This window comes from Schistocerca nitens, chromosome 2, assembly GCF_023898315.1.
Source record: "Schistocerca nitens isolate TAMUIC-IGC-003100 chromosome 2, iqSchNite1.1, whole genome shotgun sequence".
NCBI lineage: Eukaryota > Metazoa > Arthropoda > Insecta > Orthoptera > Acrididae > Schistocerca > Schistocerca nitens.
The window spans coordinates 769405028-769420647 of NC_064615.1; the positions used below are offsets into that span (position 1 = coordinate 769405028).

A 15620-nucleotide genomic window follows, 5' to 3' on the forward strand; every position below is an offset into this window, starting at 1 on the left:
CCCTTGTTGCCGTAAAAGTTATCAATCATTTCAATGGCGAAGATTTTATACATTGGCATAGAACTTCCAGCACTTTAGGAAACAAAATGCAGCAAAAAAACAACGCATTTTGGAAAGGTCTTCATACGCAGCAGCATTTACACTGCATATTTTCATATTATGAAAGTATGAACAGTAATTCCACCAAATACAGCACAGTAGCTTCTGAAGCACTGAAATTGAGATTGTGATGCGCTTTTGTCAGTCAATCTTAGCTCATGTAATGTGATCATGCCAGCCAATGACAGCAGATATTCAGAGCATAGGACAGCAGATGTAATCAGCCAATAGCAATATCATTGTTAAGCAGCATGAACACACAAAAAGCAAAAAATTAGTGGTTTAAATTAACATACATACAGCACAGCTGCGAGAAAAGCTAAGCTTTCACATATATCAGTTGTCAAAATTTTTTTGCTGTTCTTTCCAATGGTATGGTTAGGCAGGGTCCTAAGGACACAGCTTAAATTGCAGCAGGTGAATATTTCTCACAAGCATGATAATAAATTTCACTGCTGTGCAAATGTTTCGTAGGCAGGCTGAATACATGTTCCATTGAACACTTCTGACTTTTCTATAGAAAAGTCAATTATATGTTAAATTGCTCAAGAACTCATTTCACATTTTTTTAAAAAGAAGAATTATACCTTTTGCCATCTTTACTACACAGTTTGTAATCTATGAAAGAACTAAAATAAATATGAAAAACTAACCTTGAAACTTGGTCTCTTTTAGTGTGTGTTACTATTTAAAATGTGCTTGTAAAATTTTTAATAATGGCATAAATGGCTGGCCTTCTGAGCTCAAAATTTTTAACAGTGGCTCGTCTTCAGAATTAGGCTTTGAATGAGAGTCTAACACTCCATGATTTATGAAATTCATCCCACATTCTCACATGTAACATAATTCATCCCACATAAAAGGAAATTTACTTTGTAAGTAACGCTTCTCAAACCAACAGTTGCAATGTTTTCCCATGACCTACTACAAATGCAAACAATTGCGACATCATGCTCACTGAAGCAAGTCCCATGAAAAGGACACATTGAAAACAGTTTGTTGTTACAAAGTATTACATAGTCTTTGACGCATTTTGCTGTCGGCAGACATTTGTGTGTGCACTGTGCCTTACTGTAGTAAATGCCACATTTTGTTTGAAACTGAAGTTGTATTTCGGCATTATTCTCCCGTTTATATTTTACTGCTGCAGTAGTATTCTGCAGTAGCAGACGTAAGTAAAATTCTTTCATAGAGTATCAGTTCTTACCAGTCAAAATAACAAAAATTTAACTGAAAACTGCAACAATGAAAAATTCCCAGAATTCTAAATGATTTCCAGGTTTCCTTGAATTTCTTCTGGATAAAAAAATTCCAGCATTTTTGCTGGTTGTCCTGGGGTTCATACACCTAGAAGTATTGTAGTGTAAGTTTTGCAAGGATGTATTGGCTGAAGTAACATATATAAGATAATTATAGTTGTAAAATTTATAATAATTTGATTGTAGATGAGGAAAATGACTCTGAAGAATCTCCTGAACAATCAACTTCACTGGTGTTACTGTTAAAGAGACCCAAGAGAGCAGATTAGTGATTTGCATGGTATCAAGCTAATTACCCTGCTCCTGTACACCATTTACTGGAAATTGCCGTGTGAAGGCAATACTTCATTCTGCACCAATGTATTGTTTCTGATAATGTGCGCCAGTGGAAATAATTTTTGAAAAATATATAAAAACTGAGCCTACTTGTTCTGTAGGGCCAATAACAGTAATACAAAGAAGACAAAGGATTCAGAAAAGCGAATAGTATTTGGGGAAGTTCACTATGACAAAAGCTGAGAATATTTATTCGTTCTTCTTCATAATTATTCATATTTATCTTGTGAAAATGCCAAAAATCACTGACTACTGATCAAAAGGATAAATCTTTCATAGTTCCTGCAACCATTATGAACCACGAAAAGTTCGAAGAAATTTTAACACTGAACTTCAGGAACACTAACAAATACATTCTGTGTATCCAGCATAACCACAATCGACTTTTCAAAATTCGCCAGAATGTTCAATCATTTGAATTCTGAGTCTTCTCCATCACTTGTTGACTGAAGATATTTGCAGTTGATGGAGATATCTGTGGTTCTCAAGGACAAATTCATTTTTGCTAGTATATGAATATCAAACAGGTAAGTACGGCATAAAACTGTCTGTACCTTGTGGTGCTTACACGGGATATTTATGTAGGAGGGAGGTACTTGCAGGGAAAGAGGCAAAGAAGCCAGGTATTTCATTCATCTGTTTGGAAGCAGTTGAAGATGAGCTAAATAACCTCTGTCGTGGCCTCTGTTACACAACACAGTGTGTCAAGTAGCGATACTTTACAAAAGTCCAATTTCTTTCCAGTCTCTATTAAATTAATACTATGTGTACAATGATTTCTCTGTAAAATGTCTTGATAGAATGAATCATGATCCATTTGAAGGGCTGCAATTTCTTTGTGCAGGTTGTTGGCAATAACTCAACTGCACATTTTGTAAATTGACATTTTTAGGACTGTGGGGCACCAACCTACAAAGAGGAGAATCTTCACGTCATAAGTTTCCATTTTTGCATGAAGGCTAGACAAATGATTTTTTTAAAAGCTCTGAAATCATCCGTACTTTGTAATTGGCATTGAAGTTGGTGGGTAATGCTTCCACATTTTTAAAACCTTGGTTTCTTTGATTTACCAATCACAATGGCCTCAATCTCTTGAAGTCTTTCAGCACTGGTAACTTACATGACTGTAGGGGTGAACACTGTGTTTCCTTCCATGGCAGTTTAGTTTGGTTTGTTTGTTTGAGGAAGGAGACCAGACAGCGTGGTCATCGGTCTCATCCTGGGATTTGCCTGGAGTGATTTAGGGATGGCCGGACGCGGGATTGAACCGTCATCCTCCCGAATGCGAGTCCAGTGTCTAACCACTGCGCCACCTCGCTCGGTCCCTGGCAGTTTTCACCCTTAAAGACAAGTATCTTATCTGGAAGGATACTGACAAAAAGACTGATTTTATCAATATTGATGTTGTCCTTACATTATTGAGGATGTGTATGTTCTTTTAATCTACTACTCAGGCATTCACTAACAGTTTCTGTAAATTAGCTATTTCCTTAACCACATACAGTTTCTTAAAACACATTACATCACTTCTTACATCCATCAGTCCAGCCATTATTTGTGGAGAAATCTCATTACGAAGCACATGGCCATTTTCACGTAACATTGTGCCCTTCAGTGGCGTATCATGTGCATGTGATCTCTTGAACCAGATCTTTGCAGATGTTCCCGGTTCCTCATATTTGGAGTAACTAGCTTTTTTTTGGGAATTTGGGCCACTTTTATTTGCACTTTCCTAGACATTGTTTTTGTTTTCAATAACCATATTCAGCATGAACACAGGTATCCTAAACTCTGTACAAATCTTATACAACTCCCAATGAACCTCATCTTTTTTGAAGAGGTTTACTTTTTCTTGTCCCTCTCCGCATTAAAACAGTGGCAAAAAAACAATTTATTTTCACTTAACACAAATAATTCGACCTCAGAACGCTCAACAGAATACAGTAATTGGTTAGCAGAGGCAGAAGACAAAGCACTAGCAGCAAAATTAGTTGTTACAACTTTTAATCACTTCTACTGATTCAGGACTAGGGAGCCTAGGGCTCAAGAAACAGCACCATTTTATTTTGTCAACTACAATGGTTTTTCCCCTCCTCTATGAGTGTTTTTTCATGACGTGTAAATGGTGGGAATGTGTCAACGTAATGAACATAGAAAATTTGAAGAGAGTGATGAACAAAGTTAATAACAGTAGGGAAACACTAATTCTGGGTAAGAAGTGACTGTTATAATGTACATGTATTGCTATTGAGTGTCATCTGTTGTACTTTATTATGAACAGGATTGCAATATGAAGGTAGTAGGCACTCTCACGACTGACAGAAAATATCATTTAAAATACATGGTTGTCAAGCAAAGAATCCAAAATGTACAAGCGATTTTTGCAAGAAGGGAACATCCGCTCTGCCTTAAATGTAGGACATAGAAGACGTTCTGATGTTCTTGACATGCTACACTATTTCGCAAATAGTAGTTTGTCAACTCGATGTTGTTTTGGAGCATAGCATTTGAAGCAGGAAAGAATAAATCAGACTAAATAATCGCTTACTAATGATTAAAAAAAAAAAAAAAAAAAATTGATTCAAATGGTGAAAGAAATTGTTCATTCATTAGGTTGCAATAGAGATCACTGCTGCATCCATGCTTCATGCTTTATCAGGGGACACAAAACAATGATGAAACAACAAAATGTACTCTCTCCAAGTTTCTTGTACAACTAGGGGATTCTTTTGCGGCACAAGCCAACTAATGTAAAGAAATTGTTTCTTCTCCAAGTTTTGGCCTTAGCAGATCTAGTGGAAGACATTTTGCTAAAAAAAAAAAAAAAAAAAAAAAAAAAAAAAAAAAAAAAAAAAAATTTACAACCAATTATTAAAAAACTGGGTACCTGCGTGCAGAGTGTCTGCTAATGTAAGACAGAGCCAGAAAGAAAATGGGTGTTGCAAAGAAATGTCCTGGCTGTGACTGGGTGTTTCAAAACATAACACACTGAGGAAAATTATGTACAAATGTGTTGTGCAAGTTTTCTTTATTACTCAGCAAAGTAAGTTGCATATCTGATTTTTCTAACATTTTATAGTAATATCTTCATGAATAAATAGACTAAGTCAATTTTAGAGAAAGGAAAAAAACTGGCCAGTCTCAAATGTGTTAACTTTTATGAATTAACATTGTCACTTATATACTGTACCACATTACTAATTATGAATGTGCTCCTTTTGTTTAATGCTATGTCAAAAAACAAAACAAAAAGACACTTTACCTCATCACCAGCTAAAGCAGCAGCAAAACTGTCGCAATTGAGATGGAGATATATATCAATTAATTGACTAAGAAGCCAACGCGGCTCCCAGCCATACTTCTCTGGGTTGCGAACTTTCAAATTCTTGCCTGTAATGAAGAGAACATCATACAATAAGGTTTTTAGCAAAAATAGTTTCAATTTGAATTGATTAATTTTTTACAAACTACTGATGACAATCCTATTTCACCAGTACTGTGCAGATGATATTTTGCTGACTTTATTAAGAACATAGTTCCTGTGATTAATAAAACTCAACCCAGTAATCAAACTAATTAACAACAGTCCAAATAGTAGAGGCATTGAATCATCTACAAACAAAACTGAAAACTCTGCTAACTTTCGGACTAATCCTTTTGAGAAACAGAAGAACAAGGTGGCTACTCAAACTTGGGGCAAAAAATCCCTGAGAATTACAGGTATGGGGAGGAAGATGTTGTCATAACAAGCTCATGATAAATTAATGGTGAGCAGGGGGACGGAGGGGGGGGGGGGGGGTGTATGCTTGGGGCCTCATTCAACTTGTGGGACAGGCTGTTCTGGCAGTCACTGTACAAATGAGGTGCAGACAAATGCAGATTGTCGTACAGACTGGAACAAATGATGCTTGTTGTTTGTATTACAAGATCTTACTTGAATCATTTCAGTGATTGGCAGAAAGGTTTGAGAAGACCAACCTTGCTCACAGAGTTTCAACGAAGCTCACAATCTGCAGCATTGGTTCTAGAACTGATCGGGGTCCTCTAGTTATGAGCCAAGTAGAGGGCTGGAAACAGAGACTTCAAAGGTTCTGTAATGAGTTAGTCTGTAACTTCTTGGAATTTTTTGTCTCTATATAGATTGTTCTGTTATTTTATTTATGCTCTTGTCTTTGAATTTAACAAAACAAATACATACAATATCTCAAAATACAGTCTTGTATGTTAATGCTTTGTTCTGCCTATCCCTTCAGTTATAGCACTCCCTAAATGTATCGGGTGTACTACACTTCAGACATTGCTACTCAGGTACAGCTGTGTGTGTGGAGGCAACTTTACATTCATTACAGAAAATGATAGTTGTAGGAGACCCCAAAGTATCAATGTAGTGCCAAAGAAATGCCTCCCATGGGCGAGAGTATTAAAATTCTAGTGGTCAACTGCTGAATCATTCACAACCAAATGTCACAGTTTGAAGTACTCCTAAATGTGACAGAGCTCATACAACACCAGGCACAGAACACTGGCTAAAAACTGAAATTGACAGTAGTGATATTTTTCGGGTAAATCAAAGTGTATATTGAAGGGATATGATACTGCAAAATGGAGGTAGAGTATCCACCAAGATAAATTGATGCTGCATATGTAGTTCAGGCAACCCCCAATGTCAAGGGTAGGCATAAATTTGTAATTGGACTGTTCTATTTCTCCCACCCCCTGATGTAACTGAACTCTTTAGAGAAAACCCCAGTTCGCTAGTATGTATGTTCCCAAATCATAAAAATAGTTCAAGAGCCCACTCATGAAAATAAATTAGATCTACTGGCAACAAATAGATTAACACCTTTTTGGGTGTCTGTATTGAAACTGGTATCGGTGACGTTGTGGCAGTGTAACAACAATGATTACTAAAACATTGACGCAAGTAGAAAGGGTAGCTAAAACAAGTAGGAAGATAGACATATTTAGCAAGTTACATAAAGAGGCAGTCATGTCGCATTTCAAAGAGGAGCTCAAAACTTTTACTTCTGGGCAGGAGACTGTAGAGGAACTACAGCTCCATTTAAAAGAATAGTTGATCACGCAGTGGACAGATATGTACCTAGTACACAATTCATGAATGGTGAAATGCTCTAACAGCCACAGTAAAAACAGAGACTTGTGCATAATAAGTGTAAAACGAAGTACAGAGCTGGAGACAAGAGATAAGCTAGTGAAATATATGTAGCTTTCAATTGGGAAGTGTAAACCCATCAATGACTACTGCAATACAGGATATTCCATTTATCTCATGACCACACGTACAAGCCACAGAAGACGGCGGGCAACGAGTGCTCCGTTGCCCAGTGAATCAGGTGCAGTGTCATCCATCTATGACTGTGCTACAAAATTTAAACTATATGCAAGTACATTTTGCACTCATGCAAGGAGATGCTGGAACTGTATGCCATTGTTTCCCAAGAATTTCTGGTATTTACTCAACAAGTTATTCATCAAACAATGTAATTCTCTTTAAGAAATCGAATTAACTGACTCACAGGTATTAACCTTGAGTACCTGTAATGTGTAGAGATCTGTTGCATACCCTTTATTATTTACTGCTCCTCACAAATAGAAATTGCAAGGGGTTAAATCAGAACTTCAAACGAGCCACGTAATGTTGCTAACAACTCTGTCATGGAAAACATCATGACTTGTGTGGGAAGAATCCTTGGCTGTATGAGCTCTTGCCAAATCCTTTTGAAAAAATATGAAGCTTTGTTCTTTTTCACTCAATGTATTAAAAAACAGTTGCAAAATGTTTTGCACATTTGTTTCACTGTTAACTGTGTCATAAAAATATATTGGACCTATTATTCTGTCACCACTCACTGTGCACCACTCCTATTCTGTGATCATGAAGGGATTCCTCATGAAGCATAGTCCATCAGTACTTAAAAGTCAACAGTTTTTGGAATTAACATACTCTTGTAAGTGAAACCAAGCTTTGTGTGAAAACAGAATGATGTAAGGATCCATTTCACTGCCATGCACTTGTTGTAAAACCCATTCGCAAAACCTAACTGTGTGTGCAGGATCAACAGGTTTAAGTTCTTGCACTACTGTTATTTTTTATGGCCTCAGCCTAAGTAACTTAGCACCTCTTTGTACAGACGTGCAAGAAAATTGTGTTTGCAGTGAAATATGTCTAAGAGACTTTTTAGGCAAATTTCCAGGTGGTATGCAATGACATCAAGATGTTATGTGAGCACGGTATGTTATTGTTAATGCTTCTTGTCATGGACACTTGCCATTTCACAAAATTTCGTTACTCATTAGTATTCTGCCTCATGACTTGGAATTTAAATGCCTGGAAACTTCTGTTCAAACAATCTCCACCAGACAATACAGGCAGACTCTGTGCGCACTTACAAATTAAATCATAAATAAACACTCATTGTGGGATGGAATAATTCAGTTTTGCCACTGCTTCTTTCACGGCGCACAGGGAGACATAGGACACATTTGACCAGCTGTGTGGCTCTGATGGCTGGCAAACATGACCCCTTGTGTGCCGTCATCAGATGTAGGGAACACCTTATAGAATTCTATCAGGCCCTGGTTTAAGGCAAATTTTTTAAAAAGGAATTACAAATGAGTGACTCTGTACAAATAGAATAGTGATGGATTTTCAGTCAGTAAAATTGATTTTCATTTTGATAAAACAAAAGTTTTAAAAATCTCCAGACATTTGTTTTCAATTCAATGGAATATTCACTTGATGTGATGTGGTTATGGTTTTAAAGTGCTAAATGGTGAGGTCATCAGCACTCCTGCATGAAATAAAGAGAGATAGAGGTGAAGATAACCTGTTAAAAGAAACAAATATACGAGAGCACATCAATAAGTAAATTTTTTTTTTTCTGGTCTACAGGCTGACAGTACTGTCTCAAAAATGACAGGCCTTAATCTCACTGTTGTTATTGTGCATTAGCTATGTTAGTCCAAATCATTTCTGTAATCACCAAGGAAGATATGGGGCAGACAATTTTTCTGTGCTCTCAAGTGACTAAATCAGAGGAAATCTTCACAGAACGCAACTGCAGTACAATGGTAATTGGCTTAGTGAACAAAAAGAGTTATGGATGGATAAATTGCTTTAATCCTTTCACTAATACTGACATGATTGATGCAATGCATGCTGAGTGCTGTGTCGTTACTGTCTAAACCATCTGTCTGTGCTGGGATTCTTTCATCCATGATCACATCCTGCCTGTTGAATTACTTGTGCCGGTCTCCAGCCCTGTGCTGAATGTTTTGGACATAGCTTGTGAGGCAAACACTTTAGAACCTGTATATTTACTCCCTCCAATTTGTCTGTGCTCTTTGAGCATGCTAGCACAATAAATCATTCACAAATGATTCACAAGTGAAAGGACATGCTTAATGGAACACACTTTTGGTGTATCAGAATATGTTTCGAATACGTAAATAAAATTAATTGTTTTAAGGCAAAAGTCAAGGACAAATATCAATGTCTCTGAATACAAAATCTATCCTTTAAATTGGAATAATTTTATAACACTGTAAAGAGATGAATCTGTACGGGTTTTTATTAACTAACAAATTTTTTTTTAATAACTGTGTATTTACTGCAAGTATGGAATGTTTGTTGCTGCAAATGAAGAAATCATGTCCAGCTATTGCCAGCACACTACTTCATCTGAAGAGACATTTACAATTTGGAACCTTTAAGGTATTGAATTCTTTTTACAATATGCAGTATGTATTTTAAATCCTTTTATATGCCTCAAGAGAACTTTGATGATCAAAATCATGATACCCGAATGTAACTGTCTACATCAGACGGTAATAATTTTAGCCTAATGTAGGCAGATAAATGAATACAATTTTTGTTTTACTGGTGCAGTGTATGCTGTGTAATTACCTCATGTACAAAACAGAAATAGAATCTGTGGTGTCACCGCCAGACACCACACTTGCTAGGTGGTAGCCTTTAAATCGGCCGCGGTCCGGTAGTATACGTCGGACCCGCGTGTCGCCACTATCAGTGATTGCAGACCAAGCGCCGCCACACGGCAGGTCTAGAGAGACTTCCTAGCACTCGCCCCAGTTGTACAGCCGACTTTGCTAGCAATGGTTCACTGACAAATTACGCTCTCATTTGCCGAGACGATAGTTAGCATAGCCTTCAGCTACGTCATTTGCTACGACCTAGCAAGGCGCCATTATCATTTGTTATTTATCTTGGGATGCATGTACAGTCAGACCGATGTTCACCAATTATGGATTAAAGTTAAGTATTTCACCATCTGCGTCCGTTTTTCTACATTCTAATTTCCTTGTCAATTTCCAGACCTCACGCCAGCCTGCGTGAGCTTAAACGCGTGCCTTTTGGCTTCCTCCAAACCCCGTGAATTTTATCGCTTGCAGAATCAGCAGACGCAGGCCTTATTGGATGCCCTTGGACAGCTCGTCCAGGGTCAACGTGCAATGCAAAACAATGCGGCGGCCGCCGCTCCACCGCTACCGCAGCCACAACACACTGTTGCACCACCTTTTCGTCCGTTTGATGCTGCACTGGAAAGCTGGACGGAGTGGTCACGCCAATTTGGATTCCATCTCGCCGCCTACAGAATTCAAGGTAATGAGCGACAGCCTTTTCTCCTTTCCGCCATAGGCGTCCAAACGTACCGTGTGATAGTGAAATTATTTCCCCGACGCGACGTAGCAACGCTGTCCTACGAAGAAATTTTGTCTGCATTAGATGCATATTTCAAAGAATCAGTCAATGTAGTTGCCAAACGGTATACGTTCCTTCGTACAAAACGTACGGCCGGTCAGACTAATTGGGAGTGGGTTGCAACCTTGCAAGGCCTTACTAGGGATTGTGCTTTTGAGTGTGAATGTGGACTCCCTTATTCAGATACTATGGTATGTGATGCAATTGCACAGAACGTTTCTGATGTTCGTATAAGGGAACAGATTTTGAAACTAGTCAATCCCTCCTTTCAACAAGTGATGGACATATCGGATCGGCAAGACACACTTGACTTAGCTCAGGAATCATTTGAAACTTCACCAGCCGTGTGTCACGTTAACCGGCCCGCCGGGCGCGCTGCACGGAACAGTAAACAGCCCTCGCGCCCGTCCGCGCAGCCACGTGTGCCGCGCAAGCAAGCAAATGCAGTGCTAAAATCATGCCCCCGGTGTGCTACTAGACATTCACGTGAGAATTGCCCGTCACGCCAGGCTATTTGTTTTTTCTGTAATAAAAAAGGACATGTTCAGAGTGTTTGCCAGAAAAAGCTCCGATCGGACGCTCCAAACCATTCCAGGCCCTTTGCTTCGCGTCGGAATCGGAATCGAACCAAGAATACTCAGGCTCGTGAACCTTCACCCATGGAAATTCATGTAGTTCATTCCACTCCGCCCAGTGCTACTCTCTCTAACAGTGACAGTGTTCGTCCCACAAATAGTGTGCGTCGACATCGCCGGAAATCCCGTCAAGTCGCATGTGATTCTCTGCCAGTGTCAGTTCACGTTGCACGAGACAGTCGCTCTTGTCGTCAACAGGACAATAAACTTTTTGTAGACTTGGACATTCACGGCAACGTGATAGCATTCCAGCCCGATACCGGAGCTGCAGTTTCACTGATCAATCACGACACGTACAAACAACTGGGCACACCTCCGTTGCATGCCGCAAATGTTAAGCTAACTACATATTCAGGTCACGGGCTCCCTGTGTCAGGACAGTGCAGCCTTCTTGCAACATACAAGGGACAAACAAAACTTGTGTCATTTTACGTCCTTCGTTCTTCTTCTGCAGTGAACTTGTTTGGTTTAGATTTATTTCAGTTGTTTACCTTGTCTATAATCAATCAGGTCCTATCAGTGAACCAGACTGTGCCTTCAGCCAGTGTTTCTCGTCTATGTGAAGAGTTTGCAGACATTTTTGCATCGGGCCTTGGTTGCGCTAAGAACTATAAAGTACATTTGGAACTGAAAGTCAACGCACAACCGAAATTTTTCAGAGCGCGCAATGTTCCCCACACATTGCGTGATGAGGTCGCAAGAACGTTACATGATTTGGAATCACAAGGTGTAATTGAACATGTGCCGGCTTCTCTCTGGGCCTCACCCTTAGTAATTTTGCCAAAACCTTCCGGAAAATTGGGACTTTGTGTGGACTTCAAGGCAACAGTGAACCCACAACTAGTGATTGCAACTTTTCCTTTACCCCGCCCGGAAGATCTTTTTGACAAACTGTGCCCGGGTAAGTATTTTTTGAAGTTGGACCTAGCAGATGCGTACTTGCAAATACCGGTGGACGAAGAATCCCAGCGCGTTTTGGTGGTTAACACGCATCTGGGTTTGTACCGATTCAAACGACTGCCATTCGGGTGTGCATCCGCCCCTGCATTGTTTCAGCAATATCTACAAACTGTTTGTGCGTCGGTCCCTACTGCAGCAAACTATCTGGACGATATTGTGATCTCCGGAAAGACGGAAGAACATTTAGCCAATCTCAGAACATTATTTCAGATCTTGCGGCAACATGGTCTTCGCTTGCAGAAGGACAAATGTGTGTTTTTTGCTCGTGGCTTACCCTATCTGGGACATGTAATCAATGCCAAAGGCATACATCCCAGTCCCGAGCACCTCCGTGCCATACAAGACTTGCCTTCGCCGCAGAATTTGAAGCAGCTACAGAGTGTGCTGGGAAAAATTAACTATTATCATCGCTATGTGCGCCACGCCTCTTCCATTTCAGCTCCGCTTCATCGCTTACGCCGTAAAGGTGTTCCGTTTGTCTGGACGACGGAATGCGAACGCGCCTTTCACCAGTTGAAATCGGCGTTGCTTTCTACTACTTGCCTTACGCCATTCGATCCCCAGAAACCCCTTTTGTTGATGGTAGATGCATCGGATTTCGGGATCGGTGCTGTGCTTGCGCACAAAGATGGATCGCATGATCGCCCTATTGCCTTTGCGTCCAAATTGCTCTCGTCTGCGCAAAGAAATTATACACAAATCAAGAAAAAAGCATTGGCTCTCGTATCTGGTGTTACTAAGTTTCATGATTTCTTGTATGGTCGTCACTTTACCATCATCACAGACCACAAACCTTTGACATCGCTTTTTCATCCGACCAAGCCTGTACCTCCACGTACAGCGCAGAAATTCATTCGCTGGTCTACTTTCCTCTCGCAGTACCGCTACGATATCTTGTATCGGTCCACTGCTAAGCACGGAAACGCCGATGCGTTGTCCTGTTTGCCTGTTGCTGAGGATAGAGCATTCGATTCTTCCGATCTTGCTTGCATGTTCATTGATGCGGAAACTGATGACGTGGTCCAATTGTTTCCGATTGATTTTCGTCGTGTAGCTACAGCCACAGCTGCTGACCCTGTCCTTGCTACCGTTCTGCGTTTTGTTGCTACGCAATGGCCCTTGTCAAAGTCACGGATCGAGGATCCCTTGGTTCGCTGATTTTTTGCTCACAGGGAGGGACTTTTTGTTCGATGTGGTGTTTTGCTGTTGCGTTCTGATAATGATCAGTCCAGGGTCATGGTCCCACATTCGTTACAGTCCTCTGTCTTACGGCTTCTCCACCAAGGACACTGGGGTATAGTGAGAACGAAACAACTTGCTCGTCAGCACTGTACTTGGTTCGGAATCGATGCTACGATTACGAATATGTGCTCTTCTTGCATGGCGTGTGCCGAACAACAATCCGCACCACCGCAGAAATTCTTTGCATGGCCGAAAGCCACTACCCCGTGGCAATGCTTACACATCGATTTTGCTGGTCCATTCTGGAATGCTCGATGGTTGGTTGTGGTAGATTCATTCAGTAATTTTCCTTTTGTTGTCCGGATGTCTTCCACGACGTCATCTGCCACCATCCAAGTGTTATCTGCTATCTTTTGCATTGAAGGTCTTCCACAGACTATTGTTTCCGACAATGGCCCACAATTCATGTCCGCAGAATTTCAGTCATTCTGCAAGGCCAATGGTATTCAACATCTGACGTCCGCGCCATTTTCGCTGCAGTCAAACGGTGCCGCTAAACGTTTGGTCAGGACTTTCAAGTCACAGATGTTGAAATTGAAAGTGTCTCATTCTTGGGAGGACGCATTACTGCTCTTTTTGTCCACGTATCGCTCTCAGCCCCGAGATGGTCGCTCGCCGGCTGAGTTGTTGCACGGTCGCCCTCATCGCACCTTGATGTCTTTGCTACATCCGCCGCATCAGGTTCCTGTGCAGCGGCAGACACCTGCTTTTGCCCCAGGCAACGTTGTATATTATCGCAACTATCGAGGTTCACGGCGTTGGCTCGCAGGGTGCATTCTTCGCTGCCTCGGCCGCGCTATGTATCTGGTTTTGGGGGCCTCTGGTGAGGTGCGTCGGCATCTCAATCAGCTGCGCCTCTGTCGTCGCATGAGTTCTGCCACTCCTCGTCTGCTTTCAGCGACGGTGCCGTCCACTCAGCGCCCTGGGGACCCATCTACTGGCTCGCCTCAGCCCCAGGTGTTACTGACGCTGCCTTACATTTTGCCCCATGGCGACGAGCCGCCGCCGCCGCCTGTTCTCCCGCCAGCGACGCCCGAAGTGGACGCGTTGCTGCAACCGCCGGGTGCCTCCCTGGGTCACGCGCCGCCGATCGCTTCCCGTGACCAGCTGTCCTCCGACATGGAACTCTTGCCCGCTCCGGACCAGATGTCGTCTTCGCCCGTCGGGTGCCCCGTTCTGATGGAGGTCGACCCTTCGGCCCCTCCTGTCTCTCCGCGGGCGCATATACCGCATGTTGGCGTGCACCCTGGAGCAGGTTTTCAGGCGTTTCCTAGTTCCCCTCGGACCAAATGGCAGGGTGCGGGTGGCACAGCCTCGCCTGTGGTTAGGCTCCCCACCTCGTCGCATACGTCAACATGGGGTCCTCCCCACAGCGGGCGGAAGCCTTATAACACAACCGTCCGCTGATTTGCGGGGGAGGAATGTGGTGTCACCACCAGACACCACACTTGCTAGGTGGTAGCCTTTAAATCGGCCGCGGTCCGGTAGTATACGTCGGACCCGCGTGTCGCCACTATCAGTGATTGCAGACCGAGCGCCGCCACACGGCAGGTCTAGAGAGGCTTCCTAGCACTCGCCCCAGTTGTACAGCCGACTTTGCTAGCAATGGTTCACTGACAAATTACGCTCTCATTTGCCGAGACGATAGTTAGCATAGCCTTCAGCTACGTCATTTGCTACGACCTAGCAAGGCGCCATTATCATTTGTTATTTATCTTGGGATGCATGTACAGTCAGACTGATGTTCACCAATTATGGATTAAAGTTAAGTATTTCACCATCTGCGTCCGTTTTTCTACATTCTAATTTCCTTGTCAATTTCCAGACCTCACGCCAGCCTGCGTGAGCTTAAACGCGTGCCTTTCGGCTTCCTCCAAACCCCATGAATTGGCTCCTGCCAATTCACAACAGAATCATCTGAAGCAACAAATCTGTTTGTTAGCATACTTCTTCATTTTGAGGACGTTCCGAAGTGAGGAAACTTTTCAATCCTCCTTTACATCCTTGGGCAACTTTAGCAGCAAACTAATCATCAGTGTACTCGAATATAATTGTTTCCATCGCGCTGGAATAATTTCATAACACTGTAAAGCAGGGTCAGTCATGTCTTGCCAAACTGCATGATTGCCAGCCATTTCTTCAAATTGGGGAACAAATAGTAGTCCGAGGGAGCCAAGTCTCAAGAATAGGGGGATGTGAAACGAGTTGGAATCCTATTTCCATTAATTTTGTGACCACAACTGCTGAGGTGTGTGCTGGTGCATTGTCGTGATGGAAAAGGACTTTTTTGCACTCCAATCGCCGGCATATTTCTTGCATCTCGGTTTTCAAACTGTCCAATAACGA

General features: G+C 41.6%; 1 protein-coding gene across 1 annotated transcript in view; it reads right to left on the reverse strand.

Annotated features, from left to right (window-relative positions):
- LOC126237011 (ubiquitin conjugation factor E4 B) overlaps positions 1 to 15620 on the reverse strand; it is a 313737-nt gene that overhangs the window by 44185 nt on the left and 253932 nt on the right. Inside the window, exon 19 of the mRNA XM_049946739.1 lies at positions 4957 to 5084. Coding sequence (XP_049802696.1) covers positions 4957 to 5084 — 128 coding nt within the window. The remainder of the gene's footprint in view (positions 1 to 4956; positions 5085 to 15620) is intronic.